At 52.9% G+C, this 26,210-nt stretch overlaps 2 protein-coding genes across 4 annotated transcripts in view; one reads left to right on the plus strand and one right to left on the minus strand.

Moving 5' to 3' along the window:
* The first annotated feature begins 1,812 nt into the window (after positions 1-1,812).
* SMPD2 (sphingomyelin phosphodiesterase 2) lies at positions 1,813-21,131 on the plus strand. 2 transcript variants are annotated; one of them, XM_030561279.1, is made up of 11 exons: positions 1,813-1,892; positions 8,072-8,196; positions 9,785-9,881; positions 10,047-10,123; positions 16,737-16,830; positions 16,955-17,044; positions 17,681-17,763; positions 18,061-18,193; positions 18,565-18,669; positions 19,722-19,875; positions 20,539-21,131. In XM_030561279.1, the coding sequence occupies exons 1-11, from the start codon at positions 1,827-1,829 to the stop codon at positions 20,880-20,882; spliced, it is 1,368 nt and encodes a 455-aa protein (XP_030417139.1). In that variant the 5' UTR covers positions 1,813-1,826; the 3' UTR covers positions 20,883-21,131. The 2 variants fall into 2 exon arrangements, with proteins under 2 accessions (XP_030417139.1, XP_030417140.1); XM_030561280.1 differs by having other exon boundaries at positions 1,821-1,892; positions 7,974-8,196.
* A 1,521-nt stretch (positions 21,132-22,652) lies between these two features.
* The window catches only part of MICAL1 (microtubule associated monooxygenase, calponin and LIM domain containing 1), a 42,658-nt gene continuing 39,100 nt past the window's right edge, over positions 22,653-26,210 (minus strand). For both annotated transcript variants that reach the window (XM_030561281.1, XM_030561282.1), the window contains exons 22-25: positions 25,624-25,717; positions 25,338-25,437; positions 24,522-24,595; positions 22,653-23,458 (exon numbers count right to left, since the gene is read on the minus strand). In XM_030561281.1, coding sequence (XP_030417141.1) covers positions 23,295-23,458; positions 24,522-24,595; positions 25,338-25,437; positions 25,624-25,717 — 432 coding nt within the window. In that variant the 3' untranslated portion in view covers positions 22,653-23,294. The remainder of the gene's footprint in view (positions 23,459-24,521; positions 24,596-25,337; positions 25,438-25,623; positions 25,718-26,210) is intronic.

A 26,210-nucleotide genomic window follows, 5' to 3' on the forward strand; every position in this document is an offset into this window, starting at 1 on the left:
CAATTGGAGCCTTGTCTTGTGTCAGTAAATTTACAGGTGCAAGTTGAACAGCTATAACCCGCTTTAAATCAATAAATGTGTCTGCAGCCCTTGAACTAAATCTCCCTGTAAAGTTGTGTGTAAACAAACCTGAACTGACCCCTCTCTGCCTGTCTCCACCTCCAGCATGTCTTCTTTCTTTCTCCACCCTAACAGGGCCGGCTTTAGGCCGATTCGCCCAATTCCCAGGAATCAGGCCCCGCGCCTTAGACTTTTTTTTTTTTTTTAAACTTACTGTGGGTCCCTGGCTGCGATCTGCTCAGGGGTCTTCCGTGGTCCCACTCCCTTGAGCGAAGCCCTGGCCGGAGCGCAGCAAGCCCCGCTCCCCCCAGCTGGAGCCCTGGCCGGAGTGCGGCAAGCCCCGAGGCACCACTCTCCCGGATGGAGCTCCAGGCCTTTAAATAGTCTCCAGAGCCCTGGGGTAGTGGGGCTCTGGGGGCTATTTAAAGAGTCAGGGCTCCAGTTGCCTGCCTCTGCCACCCCGGTCCTTTAAATAGCCACCAGAGCCCCGCCACCCCCATGCATTCCCCAGGGCTCTCACGGTTATTTAAAAGGTCCATGGCAGGGTAGAAGCTGGGGAGCCCCGGGCCCTTTAAATAGCCCCCAAAGCCCTGGGATAGCAGGGAGCTTGGGGGCTATTTAAAGAGCTGGGGCTCCAGCTGCCTCTGCTGCACCCCCTGCCCTGCCCACACCAGCCCCACTCCCCCTACCACAGCCAGTTCCTGTCAAACCCTCTGCCGTGTCTCCAGTCAACCCCTGCCACACACCCATGGCCCTGCCCACAGCCAGCCACACACACTGCTGCCCGCACCAGCCCTGCACACCCTGCCCTGTCTCCAGCCAACCCTTTGCACCCCCCTGCCTGAAGCCAGTCAGTCTCTGCCTCTAGCCCTGCCAACCTCTGCTGCATCCCCCTGCGACCCTGCCTGAAGCCAGCCCGCCCCACACACCATCTCCAACCAGCCCTGCACCCCTTGCCCTGCCTCCAGCCAGCCCCATGTCCACTGCTGCCCTGCAGTTCCAGGACAGTAACCCTGCACACCTGCTTCAATGAGGTGGGCAGGGAGCAGCTGGGACCCACACGTGAAACAGCAGTCATTAATAACCAATCAACAGCATATATGATGCAATGTACATAATTTATAATTTTATTATTTATATAGTTATGGAAAGTAAATAATACATGAAATAAATGAAAGGCTTTTTTTTCCACTTTTTTTTTTTTAAGTCATCCCTGCCAGGGCCCTGCTGAAAATGTTCGAATTGGGCCCCGCACTTCCTAAAGCTGGCCTTGCACCCTAATCTTTCACTTTCATTTCCACTGTCTCCTGATCTAACCTATTGTGTCAGGGATATTCAGTGGGCCTGCATGCTTCTCTCCAGAGTCCCGAGGCTTGTTTAGAACTGGGCGTGGAGGGGGACCGTGGCTGCAAGGGCATGTCTCTAGAAATGTAGGCACGTTGGCAGGCCAGGCCCTGTTCTCCAGCGCAAGAGTTGTGCATTCTCTCCAACGCAAACACACACGATCCCTCCAATCCCCCTAGCCTGGGGGGGAACCCCCCCGAGTGAGTCATGTACACCCCACAATGTGTATCCCCCTGTGCAGCACCCTCATCCCCCGGCTTCGCTTCCAGCTGATACAGCAGCAGGCGCCCTGCAGCCGCACAGCCCCCTGGTACTTGTAGTTCCCGCGCCCAGCCGGCAACGCCACCCCGCGGCATTAGTAGCTTCTCACAGCCCCACCCAGCAACAGGCGGCCGCCGCCGGGAAAGACTCCAAACTCCAGCATGCCCCGCGCACCCCGCCTCGCCGCTGGCTCAGCCGCCCGGGAAGCTGGCGCGTGCCGGCAGCAGGTGAGACCCCCGCCCTACCACCGACCCGGGGGAGGGACTGGCGCACCCATGTGTTTCCGGCGGGGCGGGGCTGCGGGCACCCCCTTGGCAGCAGTGCCAGGCTCCCGCCAGGGCACAGCCACAGGCCCAGCTGCAGGGAGACGCGGGTGCTTCCTTTGTCCGCTGGCTGCCAAGCTCTATCCTGAGTGCGTCTCTCTCCTGCCGGGGCCGGGGGGGCTCTACTCTCTTCCCCCACCCCCGCGCCCCGATCCCTCCCGTGCAGCGAGTTTATTAATCGCTTCGCGTCTCTAGCGCTTGCAAATGGTAAATCGCTGCAAACCGCCAGGCGTGTTGTCCCTGCTCCTGAAAGATTTAATTATTGGGGGGTGGGGGTGGGGGTGACTTGCCTCCCCCCTCCCGCTTCTGAAAACCCTCAGGGGCCGGCTATGGGGCCCAGCGCCCCTATTAGGCTCGGGGAGGGGAGGTGCGCAGCAGGTTGAATTACCCGTCCGTTCCCCGGGAGACTTGCATATTAATGAACCCGAGCGCTATTGCAAAGGGTGCCAGAGTGCGGGCACCATGGTGGTTCTGCACGTGCTAGACCAGGAGTCAGAGACTCGGTTCCGTGAGGGGCTAACAAGAACGAAGTTTCGGTGTGTGTTAGAGCTGCCAGATCAAAGTGCTGGAGTTGAAGGGATACTGAGCCTTGATGTGGATGCAGCTATAGCAGCATATAAATATCCTTTTGTAAGCGCTCCCATGCATACGGGGAGTAAGCTTTCCCAGTACCAAGTGCCTTTATGCCTCCATAAGCATGCCAGGGTTTGGACTGATTTATGAACTCTTTTGGTTTTAAACACGAAATCACACCCCTTGCCCTTACGCTGGTACCCAACCTCTGTGCAGACGAGCCTGGGACATTTATACTCTTCCTCTCCTGCTGACTTTTGGCAGTTGCAGTATTTCCACAGATCATGTTGTGACAGCTTTAAAGCAGCCCTGCTCCTCGCACGGGGGTGGATTCTTAATAAATCTCTGCAAAGCCCTTTTACCTACTGTATGTCCTTATGGAAGCATGTCACGTGTAGTTGTTTCAACTCTTCATTAGACACCAAATGCTACACAGATGAGACGTATAATTCCAGCTCACTCCATTCTGAGTGTTTACACAGTGGCTCTGAACTTCCCTAGCTCACACAGTTAACTGCATTCACGTGACTTTAAAAAAAAAGTAATTTTTAGCTGGATTTCATATCCTGTCCATGACTCTGCATGACCTTATGTGTTATAGGTGGGCAGTAACCACGGCATCTCCCGCTGTCTTGTTTTAATATGTTCATGTTGTTTATAATATATAGTATGGTTGATCAGATAGGAACACAGACACATCTTTGCTTTTTAATAACAGCCCCCATTTTAATTCAGTGCAGTGCGTGAGTCATGTGGAGAAAGGATGGTTACGTCAACAGACTGGAATTCAGGAAGTTAGAGTTCGCATCCTGTGTGACCTTGGGCAAGTCAACTATTCTTTCTGTGCCTCAGTTGGCCTCTGTAAAATGGGAATAATGATACTTCCTTTCTCCCACCCTTTGTGAATTTAGATTGTAAGCTGTGTAGGTATTTGGATTGTAAACTATCACTTATTTGGGGTATGTACAACACCCAGCACATTGAGACCTTGATTTTGACTAAGTTGCTTTTGTCATATATATAATGATTATAGCAGAACCTCAGAGTTACGAACACCAGAGTTATGTACTGACCAGTGAAACACACACACACACACACACACACCAAATGCAATATAGGACTGTGTTAAACGTAAACTATTTTTAAAAAGGGAAAGTAGCATTTTTCTTCTGCGTAGTAAAATTTGAAAACTTTATAAGTCAATGATCAGTTGTAAACTTTTGAAAGAACAACCAGCACGTTTTGTTCAGAGTTACAGACATTTCAGCGTTACAGCCAATCTCCATTTCCGAGGTGTTCGTAACTCTGTGGTTCCACCGTATTATAATTCATCATTTGAGTGTCAGAAGACCAGTAGGTATTAATTCAAATGTTTTGCTCATGTTAGCACAAAGGATAAATTGCCCAAAAATCCATACTGGATGGAGTGGCATGCTCTTATTGAAAATGTTTGTGATCTAATCAGGATGTGTTGTGACTTAGATGGCCAATCGCAGAACACAAATGGTGTCTTGCAAAGCACGAATACTTGTGATTCATAAATGCTGTCCAAGAAAAGAGAGTTGGGTTAGTTAAATGATTCACTGACCAAAACCAGGACTATATTCATAGTGAATGGTATCCATAAGGGATAACTCAACCAGCTCTAAGATACAATAAAATTTAAAAAAAAAAAAAAAAAGGAAGTATTTCTTCACACAACGCACAGTCAGCCTGTGGAACTCTTTGCCAGAGGATGTTGTGAAGGCCAAGACTATAACAGGGTTCAAAAAAGAACTAAATAAGTTCATGGAGGATAGGTCCATCAATGGCTATTAGCCGGGATGGGCAGGGATGGTGTCCCTAGCCGCTGTTTGCCAGAAGCTGGGAATGAGCAATGGGATGGATCACTTGATGATTCCCTGTTCTGTTCATTTCCTCCAGGGCACCTGGCATTGGCCACTGTCAGAGACGGGATACTGGGCTGGATGGACCATTGGTCTGACCCAGCAGGGCCGTTCCTATGTTCTTATGGTAACAAAATGGTAGGGGCAATCACTGCCTGCTGCTGGCTGGAGTCAGAACTAATCACTTCTGTGTCTCATAGACTCATAGACTTTAAGGTCAGAAGGGACCATTATGATGATCTAGTCTGACCTCCTGCACAGTGCAGGCCATACAATCTCACCCATCCACTTCTATAACAAACCCCTAACCTATGTCTGAGTTATTGAAGTCCTCAAATTGTGGTTTGAAGACCTCAAGCTGCAGAGAATCCTCTAGCAAGTGACCCGTGCCCCATGCTGCAGAGGAAGGCGAGAAACCTCCAGGGCCTCTGCCAATCTGCCCTGGAGGAAAATTCCTTCCTGACCCCAAATATGGCGATCAGCTAAACCCTGAGCATGTGGGAAAGACTCACCAGCCAACATCCAGGAAAGAGTTCTCTGCAGTAACTCAGATCCCATCCCATCTAACATCCCAGACCACTGAGCATACTTACCTGCTGATAATTTGGCAATTGATCTTTGATTAATTGCCAAAATTAGGCTATCTCATCATACCATCCCCTCCATAAACTTATCAAGCTTAGTCTTTAAGCCAGATATGTCTTTTGCCCCACTACTCCTGTCATCAGGCCTCCACTGCCTATAGCTAATGGAGAATCTCCTATCTGCAGTGGTGAGGGCCTGTCCTGTTGGTCAGGGGAAGTTATGTCCATCTAGGGCCTTGTCTACACTAGAAAACTACGTTGTGTTAACTACCACAGTGTAACTCATGACTTTGCAGTCAGTGTGGACAGGTAATGTCATGTTGAACATTGTGTCCGCTGAATGTGGGTACACCATTAAAGAAGACATCCCTTACCATGATGCTCCGAATGGCCATGGGTTTGTTACATGTTTGCATGCGAGCCTACTGAAGATCATATGGACTTCAAACTTTCTTTGAAAATAGTCACCTTTAGGCCAAGTGCTAGGAAAGTTCCAGCCCAAAGGATTCTCTTTTTTAGAATGCTCTGAAAATGCTCTGGGGCAGTGAGTGGGTAAAAAGAGAGATAAGGCGCTTCACAAACCGACACTGAAATGCAGCCACCTCTGGGGAGGAACAGAGAAGCTGTTTCACACTGCAAAGCAACACCCTTGTTGCAATAGTTTAGGTCCTGTTTTATAACACCGCTTTAGACTATTAACAGTATTTACTGTGGTTGAAGTAGTGGGGTCCTGCATACTGCACAGTTGTATAATGCTGTGGGGGGTAGTGTAGAGTCTGCAGATAACTGAGTTAAAACCTTGAAATTGTACCAATACGCAGTTACGCAACCCCATCGTCCCACATGTCGGGTTGGTTCTTTCTTTCAACTAAAGAAGAAACATGCAAATGCCTGTGTTAATACACAGTGGAGCTTGCAAAGTTAAACACCGGCAGTTCAGGAAATGAAACTGTGTATGGATCTCAGAACATTAATTCCATCTCCTTGTTCGTATCTTGTCATTTTGATGGATACTGAGGCTTTTAATGTTTCCCCCTTAATTCATGCAGCATGTTCAGTGTTGACCAAATGAATGTGACTGTGCTCATGTTAACTCTTTCATTCCCTGCATGGCCCTTGTTTAAATGTGCAAATTTCAACATTGTATTAAGGTAAGGTTTTGCGCTTACACATGCTGTACCTACACGTGTGTGTATTGTCTGACTAATCTATAGTTTGCCCATTTTCATGGTATGTCTCACTTCCTTTCAATGGGCAGAAATTTTAAGCCTCCCCCAATTAACCAGCCCCCTACCTGGGGAGCAACTGGGAATGGAAAAGAAAGCAAGTCCTTAGCGCTGTCTGAAAAGACGAGCCCGGCAATAAGCTCCAAAGGCGAATAAACTTGGGCGCAGGTTGCAGGATTCAGTGCCACAGAACCATCTATTTGAGAGCGTTCTGGGCCTGGGGGAGCTCATGTGTAGGGACTGCCTGCAGTTGCAGTAGGGCTTAGGGGCAGAGATAGCTCGGCTGTGGCCAGGTTCCAAACCACAGAGCGCCTTGTAGATTGAAACTGATGCCCTGACTGGCACCTGCGTGCCGGAGCGGTGTGCAGAGCACAGGTGTCATGAGCTGCTTCCACCTTGCTCCCCTAAGCAAGCAGGCCGCTGGGTGATGCACTAGCTAAACTTTCAGCAGGAACGGCTAGGCCAGGGGAACCTTGAAAAGAACAGGTTGTGCTAATCCTGCCTGGTGGTGACAGAGGTGTAGATGGGGAAGGAGGAGGAATTGTGCCAAGTATCAGAGGGGTAGCTGTGTTAATCTGGATCTGTAAAAGCAGCAAAGAATCTTGTGGCACCTAATAGACTAACAGACGTTTTGGAGCATGAGCTTTCATGGATGAATACCCACTTCGTCGGTTGCATCCGACGAAGTGGGTATTCACCCACGAAAGCTCATGCTCCAAAACGTCTGTTAGTCTATAAGGTGCCACAAGATTCTTTGCTGCTTTTGAGGAATTGTGCAGCGCTTTCAGGTCCCCCAGATGAAAGGTAATAGGCACAAATTAACATTAGCTGACTTTGGCGCCTATCTGCAACTTTAGGCACCTAAAGACCTTGTAAACCTGACCTCCCTCTCTCACAGGGTCCTAGAGCTCGGGCTCCAGTCCAAGCCCAAACATATTACTGCAGTTTTTAGCCCCACAGCCCAAGCTCGGCAAGGCTAAGCCACCTGACCCTGGCCAGCTGGTATTTAATAGCTGTGTAGACGTACCCTATGCTGCTATTTTTAGCTCTAAAAGCCCAAGTCATCTGCCCAGGGCCAGCTGCAACTTTTCCATGGGTCTTGTATCACTGTGTAGAAGTACCCTATCTGTGCCATTTACAATTAAATTGACATTGTCAGGGGAAAAACCAAAGTCCTCCCTTACGTTACAAATTGCTTCTGAGAAGATTAAAACAGGAAGAGTTTCAAAAATCCAATACGCTTCTCATGATTGATTCTGTTAGCCTGGTAGGGAAAAACCTGGCCAGTCAGTTTCACTTAGGAGCCTAGTTGGTTTCAGGGCCTGGCTCTCTTGCACTTGCCCGGCCGCTGTGCTGTCTAGGTAGCAGCCGCAGATGGGGTGGGGGTTCATCTCTTCACCTGCTTCAGTTGAAATCCTTGAAAAAGAGAAGCCATGCAGCGTGTCCGTGCGCGTTTAGCGAGTGTAAATGTGCCCGGTCTCACCTGTGCATGTCCCTTTAATTCCTGAACCCCTCTAAGCTCTGCACCTTTCCCTCCTACTGTCAACTCCCATCTGCCGCCTGGGGGAGTTAGCCGAGAGATGCATACAGAAGCACAGGTGTTTGCATTGAGATAATGCCAGCAGTTGCCCCTTTTCTGCTCCAGCTAACCTGTCAATGCAGCCGTCTGAGTTACCCTATCACCTGGCAAAGCCTGACACCTCTCTCCTCACTCAGCTCCGCCTTGGGGACGGAGAACCTGTAGATGCCTGGGACTGAGGGGGGACCCTGATTCAAACCACTTCCAACCCCCTTCTCGCTGGCTTCGTCATCAGAGCAGGATTCCCCTCGTCTTCCGCCCCTTGCTCCTTGAACGGCAAGAAGGCTCGGCGACCCACCAGCTGGCTGCGATGGACACAGATCCACCACTGCAGCTGCGCGTCTTCAACCTCAATTGCTGGTAAGTTGCTGTTTGTTTGCTCTTCCATTGGACGAGCAGAGTTCAAGGCAGACTGGTGGAGGGTGACTCTCCAGGGCAGTGGGTGCAGGTTCACCCAGGAGAGGCATGACATACCTTAGGACAGGGATGACATGCAGCCAGGGGGTCCCTCTGAGCTATCTCAGCACATCTAGGGGTTAAAGCAGAGGACTTGCGAGCCAGGAGCCCAGCTGCTAGTTTGATGCCTCTCTGTGCCTCAGTTCCTGTAAAGTGGGGACACTAATATATATCCCTCCGCCTCCCAGCAGGGCTGCCATTGTAAAGCGTATGGAGATCCTGGGGTGGGAGATGCTAAAGCGTATGGAGATCCTGGGGTGGGAGATGCTGGCAGTGGCAGCATTGTCCTTTATCATACGTGAGCCCCTCCAGACTTCTATGCCCCGCAGCTGCCATTCTCTGGATCTTTTCAATCTCACTCTGCTCCCCGAGGAGGAGGTGCCTGGGAATGGGACCTGGTGCCCGTTGTTCGCAACCAGGCCACCGGGATGTGTGAGTGAAGTGTCACAAAGCTGGATGCCCCTGTCTTGAGGGGAGGGGGGGATCTGTCACCAGAGGCAAAGCAGGGCCTCAGTTAACCCATCGCTCCCAACTGAGCTGCTGATCTGCACCCTGCAGTCAGGAGTTACTCAGCTCTGGGATCTCCATTTTGGTCCCTCCTCCCCTATCCATTTGCAATGAGCTTCCTTCCTGGAGCAAGCCCCACTCTTCCCCCCATACAGGGAACCTCAGCACGGCTGTTGGCTCTGTGCCAGCCTCCTCAGCCCAGCCTGCTAACCCTTCCCTGGGTATAGTCAATCTTTTGTTCCTGTTTCATGCACCAGCAGCTCTTGCCCGCAGGCAGACTGTGCGCATTGCGGGTTTGGGGTTGGGCAAGGAAACTGGCTCCACTAGTGTATGTTGGGTACACGCTGCCCCCGATTCCCAAGCACGCATGCAAAGCACCTTACGGGACCCATGCAGGAGTCAGGCTAGGCCTGCAAACACGGCCTCCCGCAAGGGCTCTCATTTTGTGTATGGCTTCGTGGAGTCATAGGCATTAGACGTGACCAGGGCCATGAAGCCCTATTGAATTCAAATCCCCTCCACCTCTCCTCTCTACCTTCCTAGTCCTGTGTCTGGTCTGATTTTAAATCTGGCTGCTCCTGGTTCTCCTTGCGCTCCTCCTTCTCCCAAACCTCCGATTTGGCATCCTCCTGTAGGCCGGAAATTGGTGCCCAGGGCAACCACCTGCTTGCCCCTCTGTCCCCGCAGGCTGACCCTAGAGGAGTCTCTCTTGCTTTGAAGCTGAGGTGAGCATGCAAGAGGCTGAAGGAAACTTCCTGTCCCTTTTGCATCCCTGCCTCAAGCAGGCCAGAGCTGGGGCTCTAGACGGCTGCATGTTTGGAGGGCGATCCTTGCCATTCAGGGGTCTCCCAGCACATGGGCACCTCTCCCTAGATCCTTTCCCTGTCACTGCTCAAGGCACTAGGGGCCTGAGCTGCGCTAGTTGGAGGAGGAGGTGAGCCTCTGTCAAGGATGCTTATCACAACCTCTCCTTTCTTCCCCGCAGGGCGATTCGCTACTTGAGCAAGCTGCGGCAGGAGCGCATTGGGCTGATTGGCGACACGCTTCGCCAGGAGGGGTTTGACCTGGCACTCTTACAGGAGGTGAGGGCTCAGGGAGGTCAGGGTGTGGGAGGTGAGGAGGGCTGGGAGTTGGAGTGGGGGTGAAGGAGGGAGAGGGCGAGGGCCATGGAAGCAGGGGGGGCTGGGCTGGCTTCTCTTCCGTGACTCAAGTTCCTGCCGTTCTCAGCCTCTCTCCTGCTTCTCCAGGTGTGGAGCGAGAGGGACTATTGTGAGCTGAAACAGAAGCTGACTGCCTGCTACCCCTACTCTCACTACTTCAAAAGGTAAGAGTAGCTGCTGGAGTCCCCGAGTGCTGCTTATCAGTGTATCAGAGGGACCCTGGCAGCAGGTAGCCCTCAATTTTGCAAACTCGCGGGATCTTATCAGGAGCTTTGCAGTCATTGATGGTTTTTCTGAAGTCCCAGCTCCTTGACCCGATTCTCTGAGATTCTCAGCTTAAAAGAAAAGATGGGAGGTTTCTGTCTCTCATGGTTGCAGAGGAAAGTCTGTAAACACAGCCCTGGCAGCTACGACACCAGGAGACAAAAATAATCTGGAAGGTATTTTTAAAGAGCTCAAAGCCGAGCTCATGGAGTGGGATTGGCAATGCTAGGTCATGCCGACGGGTGTAAGCTCTGGGTGAAGGAAGCAGTTGGAGTTTGCCTGGGTTCAGGTTGGCTTTATGGAGCTACAGCTCACTGTAAGATGTCAGTTGCTGCATGAACCTGATGGGGTGCACTGTTAAACAGTTGCCACGTTCCACCCCAGAGATAGCTGCATTTCAGTGACCCATGAATGCAGTGGTCCGTGAAGCATACTGGGAGGAAAGATTCTCTGGAAGTGGGAGACACCCTTTCTTTTGCTCAGCAGAAAGCACTGCCTCTTAATCATAACAAAGTTTGCTGCTGTTATGCCAGCACTGAACCCTAGCAGGCTGCTACGTGTCGTGTCCCCGCCTCAGGGACCACGGCAGGTGAGCGGCCTTTGCTCCTCTGACACAGAGCCTTAGGGTGGTGACTGGTGAACATTCTCCCCACCCCCATCACCAGAGGGCAGGGTATTGGCTGGATGTCACAAGCTATCTCCGGAGATTGTCAGGGGCTCTTTGCGGTTCCCCTGAGATCCCAGCAGGGAACAGTGACGCTTTCCAGCTGTCTTTGCAGTGCCTGGGACAGTGACACTAGTTTCTTGGTGTTCTCTGGGCGGAGCTCACCCACGAGGCAGCTGTGGCATGACCATAAATGGGCAGGCACAAAGGGATGGAGGCAGCAGATAGCGACTCGCTGAGACAGCATCTCTCAGGAGCACTCAAGCGGACTTTGTCAGGGAAAAAGACAAGCAGGGTCATCCCTTCCAGTGCTAGCCCAGCCATTATGTCTCCTGCCCTCTCAGATACAGCCTGGGACAGGCTTGATATTAAAGGTATGCTTGTAAGGGGTTCATACATGATTAACTGAGGTGTGAATAAATGGCTAGTCAATTGTCATGGAGTGTCACCCGCCTTCCACATGGACACCCTGATGGGAACAGTCTCTTAGACCTTCCCCACCAGATCTGGGCCTCTTGGGCACAGCGACACATCCCCTCTTGGGCTGAGTGAGAGTGACCCCCTTCCCCATGTCCGGCTGGCCGCTTTCTGCCCTTCTCAGTTCTTTATTTGGTCGCTGCCTTCAACCAGTCTGTGCAATTTCCCAGGGTGGGCGCGGTGGGATTCTGAGCCTTTTCTGTTTACCTGCCTGGGGATTTGCATGAGTGAATCCCTCTTTCCCTGGGAGACTCTCCCATAATATTTATAGAGTTGATAGAATAGCCTTAAAGCCATCCCGTGTCTGTACTCACTGTCCCATCTCCCTCTGCCAGAAGAGACTGCTTAAAGGATACTTAGATTTGCCATATTCAACGCTGGTTTGTTTATCCTTTCGACCAGTAGTGCTGATATTTATTGTGAAGCATATTTTTCAATTTTGATTGATTTAAAATTTCACAGTTGCACAGAATTATGATTTTAAGCATTTTTAAAATGTATTATCCATCTGAAATCTTGTGGAAGCTGTCATCTATGCTGCATCAGTCGTGCTCTAAGAGAGACAGCATATAACCCTGGTGTTAGAATCCACAAACTTATGAATGAGGCCCAGTCATCTGGGAGGGAAGGAGATCCCTGTTTCAGTCTCTTCTTAACAGGCAGAGGGAGAACATGAACCTGGTTCTCCCACATTCCAGGCAGGTGTCAAACCAGTAGAGTCATTCTAGTGCTAGCCTTTGCAGAACTTATCCTTAATTAAAGTGGAACCTGTTCAAGAGGGAAGAGTAAGGGAGCTCCCCCTCCCAATCCCTTTCTGCTTTTGGTAGGGAGAGGACTTGAACCAGCACCCCAAGGCAGTGCCCTCAGCACTGGCCTGTAGCAAGCTTTTCACATTGGAGGGTCCCTGTGGCCCAACTAATATTTAATTCAAGTGGAAAGGCCCCAGGCCCTCCCTAGCACAGGGAGAATTGAACCAAGGCCTCTAACACCCCAGGTCTGCCCCTTAACCACTGGGCTATAGCAGAGCCCTGGGGCTACCCTTGACCCTCCAGTTAATAAAGTGGACCAGCAGCAAGCTCAAGGGAGCACCAGCAGCAAAGCCCTTCTCCTCCTCAGGCAGCATGGGGATCCCTCTCCACTGGACTAACAAGTGATTCTAACTCATCTATTGGCCTACATAATACTTAGTTAAAGTGGAACAGATTCACCAGTCCAACAAGCCCAGTTTTAATTCCTGTCACTCCCCGTTCACTGAGGAAGGAGCCTCACCACCTAACTCAGGCTTGGGGGGGGGGGGGGGGCGTTGTGCCCGATTTTCTAGGCATCTCAAAGTGAGGGAGGGCAGTGCTGAGTGTTGCCTCCCCAGAGAGCGGGTAGACTTGGTCCATGCTAGAGGCAAACAGCACTGTGACTGGAAGGGAGCTGAGCCTAGGCATGTGACAGGCATAGAGCCCAGAGAGCAGAGGAGGGGGCTGCTGGGAGCGGGCATGCTCGGTCCATATGGCAGCCACCTCCCTGAGACCCAGCGAGCTGAGACGGGACATGCTTTGTGAATGCCAGGAGCTCAGGGTGGGGCATGAAGCATAGACACCAGCGGTGCAGGCCCCTGCCTCAGCCCCAAGACTCGAGTGGGGAATTGAGAACACGCAGGCGCAATGCATGCCATAGACACAGCGCCCTGAGCCTGGGGAGTGGGGTGTCCAAATGGGTGTGCGAGAGCCATTCTGGAGCTCCCCTACTTCCACACTCCTGCTGTGCAGAGTGGGAAGAAAAGCTCTAAACTCCTTCTCAGGTGCTCAGCTGCTGTCTGCAGCCATCTCTTTTTCCCATGCCCCTGATAGCTGAAGTAGAGGTACGACCACTGAGTGCATGACTGTTTGGCCACCTCAGACACACATCCATTCCCAGCTCCATAGCCTCCCTGTGCATGGGAATGAAGCTCTTCTTTGGGCCAACACCAACTGCCCCACAAACAGAGCGTTATCTTTGGCACGGAGCTTCCCCATCTGAGTCCAAGCAGCCTGTTTACTCTGGGTGTTTGCTTTGCATGAGCAATGTGCAAGAACACCTGTGAATCCGCTTCCTCGGGATCTGCCTCAAGTACTGTAATGACCAGGCACTACTCCTTCGATGCAGTGACACACACCTGCAAGGTACACTTCATGACCAGCTGACTGTCTCTGCTCCCACTTCACGAATTTTCAAGTTCAATTTAGTCTTTGAATATAGCATCATTATCAGGCGTTGCTTTGGTAATGCTGCTAGCACAGTGGGGTTCCAAACTTCTTGCATTTGGACATTGTGCCTGTGGGCTCTCTCACCAAATTTGATTGATTCTTCATTTGCATAATTGTCACCAACAATAGCCATGGATATTGTTCAGCAGCTGACCACGCCTTGAATACTGCACGCAGTTCTGGTCGCCCCCCTCCCCCTCCAAAAAGATATGTTAGAAATGGAACAGGTACAGAGAGAAGCAACAAAAATGATTAAAGGTATGGAATAGCTTCCATATGAGGAGAGATTAAAAAGACTGGGATTGTTCAGTTTGGAAAAGAGACACCTGAGGGGGAACATGCTAGAGGTCTATAAAATGAGGAATGGTGTGGAGAAGGTGACTAGGGAAGTGTTAAATTACCTATTCACAGAACACAAGAACCAGGGGTTACCCGATGAAATGAACAGGCAGCAGGTTTAGAACAACCATAAAGACGTACCTTGTCACACAACGTACAGCCAACCTGTGATACAAGGTGGCTTAACCATTGACAGATTTTTCTCCAGCCAAGAGGGTATGTTGCTCTTTTGGTATTTCTCAGAGATCCATCCCAAGTTGAAGAGGGAAAGTGGGGCAGGTGCCAGCTCATACTTCATCAGACTCTGGCTATCAGCATCTCTGGACTGGACAATAACTATCAGCTTGCTGGATATCTGACCAACAATAACTGCTTGTGCTGTCTGCGTCTTCTTTTGTTCAACTGTGATTACCAAATGATTTGCAATTATGCTGTTTATGGGATCAAAAGAGGCCTACCTCCCCCCTTTGTAGCCTACTAGTTAAACTGCTTTGTTTCTTGTGTGCCATTCTCTCTGGTCATGCACAAGCTTTCTGCAGTTTCAGGGGGGGCCACAGTAGCTGTTGCAGCATTCACAAGTGGCTGGCTGTTGTCTGGGCTTGTTTCAGGGTCATTCTTTCAGACACGACTTTTATACTATCTTGGACAGCAGCAGCCATGCACTTTGTAGTGGCTTCTTTGTGGTGATCTACTGCTGAAGGCTGCATTCTACACCTTTGTTTATCATCACTGCTACAGCTGCCTTAAAATGCATAGTCAGGTAATACTGGGTCAGAGCCTTATCCTTTGGGCAAAGATGCTGATGCTTCCTACAGTCCTTGCTGAGAGATTGCTTGACGGCCATGTCATGCCATACACCACTGAAGGGTCTGGCAGTCCAGTACTGTGTTCCCTATCAACTGGGACATGATACATATCTGGCTTCTCATCCTCCACAAGTCTGTCTTCTGTTACCTTTATACAACCCTATCTTGCCTCATTCACATGACCACACTGGAAGTCAAGTAGAATCATCTCTGCCAATGTCTCAAGCTCCGTGGACGTGTTATCATCTCTCTTTGCTGCTACATAATCCACCAGCAGTTGGGAGAATCCCGTGACATAGTTCTCCCAGAGCAGACATGCTGCAGAGTAGGTGCTGTGACTCGGTGGTCGAAGTAGAAGGCTGGCCTAGGGGTCGGGCAGACTGGAGGCATGATCAGGAGACAAGCCCGTGGTCAGAGTTAGGAGTCAGAGAAAGGCAGGGACAAGGGCTGAAGTAGAACAGGCATGAGATGAAGCAAGGGCTGAACAAGAAGCTCGTCTGCTGTGCTGCAGTGTCTGCCAGGCTTAAATAGGGAACCTGTTGTTCCTTCTGTCCAATCAGAGAGCACAGTCACTTAGTAAGGGTTTATTGGGCCCAGCCAAGCTCATTAGGTTGCTAGGTGACTGTGCTCAGAACCAGCTGAGGTCCTGACAGTCTCTGAACAGTTTTTTCCTTGGATAACATGTATCCATGAGCTGGTGGAGCGACTGGGTGCTCTGCCAGAGCATTCTGTGCTTCCATGCCGTTTTCTCCGTGTGCTGGCTCCACATCTTCAAACGCTTCAATGCGTGCTCAAGCTTTCTCCAAGATGGAGCTTGTCTCCTCTTCTGGAAGAACGTTGTTCATGGGATCGCCAGGTGCCATCCACTTCCAGTGATGTGTAGCCTCATTCATAAATTTGTGGATTCTAACGCCAGGGTTATATGCCATCCCTCTTAGAGCATGGCAGATGATTGATGCAGCATAGATGATGGCTTCCACAAGGATGTCTTCAAACCCACTTTCCTGCATCACACTGCCCACATCACCCATGACATTCATTGCACGATACATGTCTTCCATCTCAAGGCAGCCATTGTCAAATTCCCTTTGAGTCCTCCATTTAATCAACTGTGCTTTGCAGGAGGTTGCTTCATCATAAGTCTAGACCTGGCCTAGAGTGGAGAACATACCCAGAAAGTATTTCATTGAGGTGTACGCTGCATTAACATCAGTAGCATGTGCAGCAAGCATTGGACGGCAGCCAATATGCATAAACTATAAAACAGCGACAAAAACTTTTCTCCAGTCAGTCCTTTCCACGAATACTGACAAATATTTAGACGCATTACATGGTGCAAACAGGCTCATGCTGTCGCGTGACTACAGACTACTGCTTTAACCACACGCAAAAAAAGTACAGGAACATGCATCAAATATATCACCTGGTGCTAAATATTTCCCAGACAGCACTATTTTGCATACAGAGTTGCATGATCAATTGTACGTAGACGTTTTCTGCCAATTTTGGTCAAATTTAAGACTGTTTCTTCGAGTTATGCCCCTTTTGGGGATTTGATGGGTTTTTGTTCAGCCTCAATGCCCTACAACGTTTAAACATTTACGTGCTATAGAAAAACTGTACCACTCCAGAATCTGTATCCACCTTGGTGCTACCCAGCAGATACATGCATCACATGTGATAGCAACGACATTTTTCTAGCCCATCGCTTACCCTAACTCATTAATAAGACCCCTTCTTAAATCTGTCTGGGAGACTGCTGACCCCCACTCCACTGCTGTATAATCCCAGCCCCACTCCCCTCCCAAAGCCAGGAATAGAACCCAGGAGTCCTGACACCTCGCCCCTGCGGTAACTACTAGACCCCCCCCCACTCCTTTCCTCCAGGAGTTTTGCTCAGTAATGCCACCTAGTAGCCCCCAAGGGCAGAGCAGAGTGACAAGGCGGTGCTGCTCTGGCTGAAGATGGTGACTTAGTTTCTCTTTCGTAGTGGGGTGATTGGCAGTGGGCTCTGCGTGTTCTCCAGATACCCAATCCTGGACACCTTCCTGTACCAGTACTCCCTGAACGGCTACCCTTACATGGTGAGTGCAGGGGGCCGAACGCCACGGGGGCTGCTAACAGCCAAGTCACAGGCGGGGGGCGGGCCCTTTGCAGCGACGCTCAGATTGTAACCAGCCTTCTCTCTCTCCTCTCCTGTCCCGGCAGCTCCAGCACGGGGACTGGTTCTGCGGCAAGGCCGTGGGGCTCCTCGTCATCAAGATCTGTGGGATTATCTTCCACGTGTACGTGACCCACGTGAGTATCACTGCGGGGAAGGTGGGGGTGGGGGCCAAGGATCTAACAGACTGGGAGTCACTGGAAGAACAGCGTGCAGTCTAGTTTGAGATGTCTCAAGCCATGGGGTCTCTCACTGTTTCCCCTGGAAGACCGTTCCACCAGCAGGAAAGGATTCCTGATTGCCTTTTGCTCAATTTCACCCCACTAGCCCCAGCTGAGCCCCCTTAGACCATCAGTCCCTTCCCCTCCCCCGGACATTCACCCCTCCCGCACAGCAACATTGCTGTTCTGACATGGGACAGGAAAGAAGTCTGGATGCTCCGGACATCCCCTGCTGGCACAGATCTTGGAAACAAAAGACTGCCAGCGAGAGGGGCTCCGTTAGTGCCAGATGTGATGGGAGCCTGTGCGATGCACTAACCAGCAATATCCGGTCATTACCCAGCAGGGCTGGATTCAGCCCTGGAGGTGAAAAGCCTTCTCTCCTTCTCCATCCAGTGCCTCTTGCCTCATCTCCTTGCCTGGAGATATCTAAAGCCAGACTGCATGGAGCATGGAGCACACCGGGCATTGGTATAGGGCGGATGAGAGCTAGGTTCCCAGTGTCTGTCCCCGAGCGCCTGGACTCATTGCCTATGTCCTCCCTTTCCCCAGCTACATGCGGAGTACTGCCGGGACAAGGACGCTTACCTCCCCCATCGAGTGGTGCAGGCCTGGGAGTTGGCTCAGTTCATACAGTGAGTAAAGCAGAGACGCCCCCCGCGGGCTTATCGCCAATGGGACCTTGTTTGTACCCCGGTGTCTCGTCTCATCTAGGGAACAAAGGGGCTTTAGCAGGGGAGCTCGGAACTGCTCCAGACTTGGCCAATCCCCGCAGGGGGTGCTGTAGAAAACGCTGTGGGTGCATCAGCTGTGGAAGAAGCCCCCAGCTACTCTAGTCCCTGGCTTTCTCAGCAGGGGGTGCCATAGGGAGCATGACGGGGGGGCTAGCTCGCTCTCTGGCCATGCCGAGTGACTCTGTCCCGTCCCCTCAGGCACACCTCAAAGGGAGCAGACGTGGTGCTGCTCGGTGGGGATTTGAACATGCACCCTGGGGACGTGGGGATCCGGCTGCTGCGAGGCTGGACAGGGCTGCGGGACTCCTTCCCCGACACAGAGAGGTTCGAGGTAAGGACTTCCCTGTAGGGCCTGGGCAGGGAGGAGCTGCTGCGAGGGAGATGGGCGAGCATGCAGGACTGGCTGGCGTGGCAGGGGGCACAGACAGTAAATACCTGCAGCAGGTAAACCCAGAAACTGGGCTCCCCTCCCACCTGCTGACCCTCCTTTGCACCCTGAGTGCCCCCAAGCTCCCTCCCTGGCCTGCTGTCCCCCAGCCCCTCCACCTCCCCTCCCAGCCACCAGCCAGGCTGCAGTCCCTGTAAGAGTCCAGAGCCCCTGCCCCTCAGCGGGCCGCTGGCTCTGCTCCCCACCCACTCTGGGAGAAGGGCAGGGTCTGGTCCGTCAGGAGGGGCACCAACTGACCTTGCGTTGGCTCCCAGGGCTGTGAGGACGGCTGCACCCTGGTCCCAACCAACTGTTTCATCAACAAGGAGGAACTGCAGCCCTTCCCGCTGGGAATCCGCATCGACTACATTCTCTACAAGGTACATGGGGCGGAGACGGGAGGTGACCTGCCCAAGGTCACAGGTTGCGTCCAGGGCAGAGCTGGGAACAGGGCCCTGGGCTGCATCCTGGTGCCGGGAACTGCCCAGCAGGCTGCATTGCCTCCTGCCTCCCAGCACTGCGAGCCAGACCGGAGAGGCAGAAGCGGCCTGTCTGGGTCTGGTCCATCCCACACTCACACTCTGTTCTTCAGGCTGTTGTCCTGGCTGCTTCAGCCCTCAGCTCCAGAGACAGCAGCCTTTCCAGAGCAGGTCTGTGCCTGTTACGTACCCTTGCATCAGGGACTGTTGGGCTCAAATGCTGCTTTGCATTGGTAGAGCACAGTGTTGTTACGCTGTTACTGCCACCAAGGTCTTATGCACAGCGTTTTTCATCCATAGACCTCAAAGCACTTTTACCAATGAGGTCAATAGCATTAGCCCCATTTTACAGATGGGGAAACTGAGGCATGGGGTGATGATTTGCCCGAGGTCACTGAGCAGGCCAAGGGCAGAGTTGGGAATAGACCCCTCAGTCTCCTGAGACCTAGTCCAGTGCTCTGTCCATTAGGCAGCACTGCCTCCCATATTATATAGTAGATCTTGCTGGTTTTGAAGTCCCTTAGCCAAAATCCATAGCCCTTGCACTGTGGAAGTCTTCCTGCTTTTCACATCTGAGCAGGTGGGCACCGTGGACTGAACGCAGGCCTGGGACACAGGAAGGCCTTAGTTATAACCCCAGCTCCTGCCACTTGCTCGCTGTATGGCCTTGGGCGACATTGCTGCCCTGCTCGGTCTGTAACTTGAGGGTGGAGCTCAGCTCTGTCAGCCTTCTGGACAGTGGGGAAATATTGCCAGTAAAAACTCCCCATCTCGAGATGTTTCTGTGTGGTTAGAGCAGGGCACTCGGCCTCCTAGCTTCCACTTCAGTCTCTAGGCCACGGAGCAGCACACTTCACTTTCACCAAGTGGGCCACGTCCCATGACAGGCTGAGGAGGGGCCGTGGGGAGAATGGCCCCCGGACCCCATCGCCCACCATCTTCTCTTCCCCTAGGGACTGTCTCACTTTGCAGTGAAGTGTGACAGCCTCGTGACCACTACGGGCACCGCCCCCGGAAAGAGCATTCCCTACTCGGACCACGAAGCTGTCATGGCTACGCTGTGCGTGAAGCCACGAGAGGAGGCCAAGGGCTCGAGCAGCGCAATCGGTGAGTGCCTGGGCTGCTCAGACCTCGCCAACGGGGGCGCAGCTGGCTCAGAGAGGGCAGCCCAGGGCCTGGAGCACTGGGATCTTGAGAGAGCTCTGCCAGCTGGGTCAGCCTGCCAAGGCATTAGGTGGGCCTCTGACCGCAGCCACTTCTGGGCTCCTTCTTCCAGGCTCTGCAGGAACGAGGCCACGGTAGCAGATGGACCTTGCAGGCCGTTTGCAAACCCCAAGAGAGCAATCAAGGGAACAGCTGGGTTTGATCCCAGAGCCCGATCGTTTCCGTCCAGCTGGCGCTAGGGATCTCACATCACGTGGCAAGAAAAAGACCGAGAATGCATAGAGCCTAGCAGTGAAGCAAAGCACTGTGGGATACCTGCCCAGAATGCCCCACACTTGCTCTGTCCTGAAGCAGAAAATGGCTTACACTGGGTACCACATTGACAGCAGGCACCAGTTAGTGTGCAAAAACTCAATGCAAATTAACCCCCCCACGCTGCATAGACAAGGCCTTAGCAGTCCCACTGATTGCCTTATCGGCACAGTGCATCTCTCTGGTGGGTAAGACACCGTGAGCCCCGGGGAGGCTGGGGCTGTATCTGAGGCAGCCTGGCTGGCTGGGAGGAGCCGTCCCACGCGGTGGCTAAGCCCCCGTTTTCTCTTGCAGAGCCGGAGCTGGTGGACGTGGTGAATGAGGCCCGGACAGAGGTGCGGGTGGGTCTGCACACCGCCGAGCGCCAGCGCTACTCCAATGGCCGCATGGCCATCCTGGCCCTGCTCCTGCTGCTCCTGCAGGCGGCCATGGGCCTGAGCTCCCTGGTGGGCTGGGACTCCCCCCAGCCCTTCCCCAAGTTGTCCTTCTCCCTGCTGAGTTTGCTGGCTACGGTGGTGCTGCTGCTCTCGATGGTGGTGTACGTCTTTCACACCATCGAGGTGAAGATGCTGCAGGGGACGGAGGAGCAGATGAGGCTGGCGCTCCAGGCGCTGCAGGACAAGCTCAGCTCCATGTAGGACAGTGGTGGGGTTGGGAGGGGGGTGAGGGGATCAAGAGGTTCCTGGGCACTCAGTGGATGGCACTACCAGCTGGCAGCAGCTACTCTGGAGAGCAGGGGGTTTCTTTTGCACTGGATTGCTCCACAGACCTTTTTATGGTTAACTTGATTTTTAAACAAGCGGCATTACTGAGCATTTGGTATCTTACTGATTACAGCAGGTTTTCTATTGCTGCCTTTTAGAGTTAAATAAACTTTCTGAACAGATGTTTGTATTCACTCCTTTAAGAGACTGAGTGCTTGTAACACTGCTAACAGGAGGTGGGGTGTTAGTTACGGGAGATCTCTCGAAGGGACATCTTCATAGGAAAGAACACAGACTGCTGTTCCCCTCGACGCACACGGGGATAGGACAGGCCTGTTGGTAATACAGTTAGACTTGTCCCGCCGTGACTGAAGGTGCGTGTGTAGACATACAGGAGCTAGCTTTAATCCAGCTAGTTCAGATACCGGAGCAGTGAAACCCGAGTCATTACCCAGGAAGGAAAGGTTGCAGACTCCTGACCTAAGGCAAAGCCGTAAGGAGTTGGAGTTACAAGGCCTGTCCCCCCAGCTCAGGGTATGTAGATATACTGGCATTAGCATTGATCTAGCTAGCTCCCAACCATAGGAGCAGCACAGGCTATACCACCCCGCCCAGAGTGTGCACTGGAGTGGCTAGTCCATGCAGCCACCGCTTCCCTGCTAGTGGAGCTAGGTAGATGGAAACTAACCCCATGTGTCCAGCTGACACACCCAGTGACAAAACCCAGCCATTCTCCGCCTACTCTTCAATTCCTGCTCCTTAGTCTTTTTCACTGGCTTTGGCTGGATCCTGTTAGACTCCCGGAGATTGCACTGAGCATTAGTAAGTCCCACCAGTTTCCATGGACACTGAAGACATCTGCTGACAGAGAGGAGGGACAAGGCGGGTGAGGTAAAATCTTTTATTGGACCAACTGCTGCGAGGGAGTGACAAGTTATTGAGCTTACAGAGTTCACCCACCTTGTCTCTCTAGTACCCAGGAACCGACATAGCTACCACAACACTGCATACGACATCAGAGAGGAGAAGTTACAGGAATCTGTGATGAGGGGGACCAGCAGGAGGCGCTGTGCCCCGTGACGGTAGTGGAGCTTAGCTTAGGCACTGTTGGCCAGATACTGCAGGCTGTAGCTGTTTGATTAGTTCTCTGGCACTGGCTAGGCCCCCGTGTCTGAGTTGCAGAAGGAAACATTTGGGGGACACACTAAGACCAGTTTCTAACAGGACTGATCTGAAAGGAATCCAGCAACTCCCTGAGGCTTAAAAGGAACCTGAGAGCTCATGCCCTGAATAACTGAATCGTGCCCATTTAGCATTAAGGCCAAGGCTGTATCTTCACTGGGGGAAAAGGGGTTAGTTAACTTGGCTTAAACATCCACACTGCAAGGCAGCTGGAGTAAACCTTGCCGGGGAGTCTCGTGTATCCATCAGCTAAGGCAGGAGTGACCACCCTGAGCCTGAGGAGGAACCAGAATTTACCAACGTACATTGCCGAAGAGCCACCGTAATACGTCGGCAGCCACACCGATCAGCACCTCCCTCTCCCTCCCGGCACCTCGATAAGCTGTTTTGTGGCACGCAGGAGGCTCTGGGAGGGAGGAGCGAGGGCACAGCAGGCTCAGGGGAGGGGGCGGGAAGTGGGGGCAGGGCCAGGGGTTGAGCAGAGAGCACTCCCAGCACACTGGAAAGTTGGCACCTGTAGCTCCAGCCACGGAGTCGGTGCCTGTACAAGGAGCCACGTGGCTCCGGAGCCCCAGGCTGGCCACCCCTGGGCTAAGGGGTGAGAACACTCGACGCTCTACCCCCACCTGGCAACACGGGCTTAATGCTACAGCTGCCTGGTGCGTTTCTAACATGTTACAAGCTCGGTGTCGGCCTTGTTCTCTACTGAAGTCAAATGCTGCCACACAGCCCAATCCGCTCCCCCTCGCTCCGGGGAGCGGCGCTCAAGCACTAAAACAAGAGAGGAAACTGCTAAGCCTGCCTGGTGGGTTGGGGCCCAGCCCCATGAACAAAAACCCCCGTTCCAAGAACTGGGCTGGTCCTGCCATTCAGCCAGAGCAGGCGAAAGAGGAGCCTGGTGCTCCAGACAGCAGATTCATCCCCTTCATTGAGGCTTTGGCAGTAACTTCAGTGTCAGGCGCACGCTGCCTCGGTACGTGCTCCCTTACCTCTCCCAGGGTGACCTGACCGTGCCGGCAGCTCTCACGCTGCTGGGGAGAGGCCCGCAGTGTCTCATGGGCCGTCGGTGACACAGGCAGTTGTGTCCTAGCAGAACGAGGAGCCAGGCTGATGTAGGGGAACAGTCCCTGCTGGGTCCGTAGCAGGGAGCAGGCTGGCAGCTCATCAGCCTGCCCACCCTTGCGCTGTCCCTGGGAGATCCTCACTCAGCTCGCTAAGGCGCTTCTCCTCCAGCACATGGATCAGGGCATTTCGCTGGTTCACCACCTCCACCAGCTGGGCCAGGATCTCCTTCTCCGCCAGCCTGTCCTGGGGCATTTTCAGCGTCTCTGCAAGAACAGAGCAGGGAGTGAGTTCCTAGAGCCCTGCCGCAGCCAGCGCCTGGCACAGCATGCTAGCAGCGTTAGAGCTCGGTTCTCCCGCCCCAGGGTGCCAGGCCGGTCCCTCTACAGAGACACCCCCATTAGTATAAATGCCTCCATCCCTGCAGCGACACTGGACCAGAGGGGGGGCAGGATACATATTCAGGCTGAATGGCGTGGAACTGCCCTGCTCATCCGCACTGCTCCAGAAAAGTGAATCAACTTGGAGATTAGGAGTCTCCTGCTTCCCAATGAGGACAAGGGAAGCAGTGATCAGAGACTGGCCGCCTGGGTTCTACTTCTGGCTACGTGAAAGTCACCTCAGTTTCCCCTGGCTGTAAAATCACATTTCTGCCCCCCCACTCCCCTTCTGGGGCAGAGAGGAGACAGCTTCAGTCCATCCACGGGTGCAGAACGCCGATCTCCCTGAAGGACAAGAGGTCACCAGACCGCCCCGTGGGAGGACAGACTCCTCCAGATAATCCCGAAGCAGCACGTCAATAGCAGGCGTAATATAGGTAAGTAGCCTGTGCCCGCCCAGCACCCCTAGAGCTCAGCAGGAGGGTGAGGAAGCTCTTGGCACTGCTGACAGTGGGTAAATCAGGCCCACAATTCCCAAAGCATGCTGGGGTCTGATCCCTGCAGGGTTGCTGAGTGCTCCCTGCTCCTAGGGAGTTCAATAGATGCCCAGTGCCTTGCTGGGCGGGTGGGGAATCTGAAGCCCCCCAAATTAGTGACCGGTGCTGGCACAGAATGTTGGCTGGAGCCTCCATCTGTAACGCGGGAAAGGTTCGCACTGCAGAGAGCCACTCAGAGCCATAAAGCATTAGTGCACGGAGAGACAGACTGCGGAGGATGCCCAGAATAATGTACAGTCATTCCAATTGCTTGTGCCACCTTCCCATTTCAACTGGCGGGGCAGGGAGGGGCCGTGCTGCAGGTTGCCTCCGTCCCCCCAGGCGCCTGTGCATGTGACCAGCCCGGCAGCAAAAGGAAGCTGCAAGGCCATGAGGGGCGTGCTCCCTCTTACCTTCCATGTTCATGTATCGCCGCAGTTCCTGGTCCAGCTGGCACTGCTTCTCCTCCAGCTTCAGCTCTTGCACCCTGCAGGGCGAGAAAATAAGACCCGTGTCAGACCCCGGAGCCGGGACAGCAGCAGCCCAGGGCTTCTGCCCTGTGGGCCTTCAGTGCTGGGCAGATCTCCACTCCCCAGAGCAAGACACTGAAGGAAGTCCTCTGCCCCGTGTCTGTCTCTCTGAGGCAGCAGGTGTGTTTAAGGACATGGTAACACGCCTGGGTAGGGGGATGGATTGGCAGGACATTGGGGTGGCTGGAACTGGGCAATACCGAAGGCATGTTTCGCACAGTGTACGTGTAACAGCTTTGCGCACAAAAGGCTCAGAGTTGTATTGGGAGCTCATGTCACCCTCTGCTGGCTGAGGAGATGTGAGCAGGGGGCCAGCTGCACGCTGGAAAATAGAAACAGCCATTTTAGGCCACTGTGATAGGTTGCTGGGATTTGAAGGTTCAGTCTCGAATCTGGCAATCCCCCGGCAAGGAGCAGCCCTGGCCTTTCTAGTGAATAGAGCTGCTCTCACTCCCACTGTGGGGGCATCAGACCATGCCACTGGTGTGGGACAGCCGCATTGCAGGCTACTGAATTTTAGTGGAGGAGGAAGAATTTCTCTTCAGTTTTGTTTAAAAGGACAGCTGCTGGGACAGTTAGAGACAGTCCTGGCTGAGGCAGGTGAGGGGCAGAGCACAGGTGGGGCTATTGAAGGAGCACTGATATCATGAATCCCAGTGCACCTCCCCACACCGCTATACACACACAACCGCGTCTTACTCAATCATGAGGTCCGACTCCTCGGAAACCAGGCTGTTCTTCTTCTGCACCAGAGAGAGTAACTTGTTCATCCACTGAGTCTTCAGCTCAGACTGGGTCCCTAAGGGGCGGGAAGAGGGGAGACTGTGTGGGTAGGACATAAAGGTGCCCCAGAGATGTCACTGACCCGGAGACAAGGGCTGGTGAATGGGAGTTAGGGTGATGATACCTGTCCCTGTGGGACACTGAGACAGTACATCCTAGTGGTGCCTGTCTGCAGGCACTGGTACATTGGGATTCCTCCTACCTCCTTCGCCCCGCAGTGACCTCTCCAGCTGTATCCCCTTCTCCTCCAGCTTCCGGAACGTCACCTCAATCTCCTCCAGACGCCTCTGGATGGACTGGAATGCACCAGAGAAAGGTCACTTGGATACTTTGTCTTCCTTTCCTAGCATCTCTAACCTCCGGGGAAGGGTCAAATTATGGCCTCTCCAGCTGCTGGCAAGGGGGACAGGATGCCAAGGACCAATTCTCAGGAACTAATAATAATGTCACCCTTGTACGGCACCTTTAATCCACGCACTATCATCGCCTAAGCTCAGCACCCCTGGGAGGCAGGCGTTAACTTTCCCTGTCTGTAAACTGCGGCTGGCCAAGGCACAGAGTGCAGGGATTTGTCCAGGATCACAGCAAGTCAGCCAGAGAGCTGGGAACAGAGCCCAAAAGCCCTGTCATAGAATCATAGAAATGCAGGGCTGGAAGGGATCACGAGGCGTCATTGAGTCCAGCCCCCTGCGCTGAGGCAGGAACACGTAAACCTAGAGCATCCCTGACAGGGGTTTGTCCAACCTGTTCTTAAAAACCACCAACGATGGGGATTCCACAACCCGCCTT

The sequence above is a fragment of the Gopherus evgoodei genome, chromosome 4 (assembly GCF_007399415.2).
Source record: "Gopherus evgoodei ecotype Sinaloan lineage chromosome 4, rGopEvg1_v1.p, whole genome shotgun sequence".
Classification (NCBI taxonomy): domain Eukaryota; kingdom Metazoa; phylum Chordata; order Testudines; family Testudinidae; genus Gopherus; species Gopherus evgoodei.

Excerpts from the sequence above, each read along its gene's own strand:
- SMPD2 (XM_030561279.1), top strand. The coding sequence starts at position 1,827 with ATGCCCCGCGCACCCCGCCTCGCCGCTGGCTCAGCCGCCCGGGAAGCT. Across the intron at positions 1,893-8,071 it reads CTGGCGCGTGCCGGCAGCAG|AGCAGGATTCCCCTCGTCTT; the intron begins GTGAGACCCCCG and ends CTTCGTCATCAG. Across the intron at positions 8,197-9,784 it reads GTCTTCAACCTCAATTGCTG|GGCGATTCGCTACTTGAGCA; the intron begins GTAAGTTGCTGT and ends TCTTCCCCGCAG.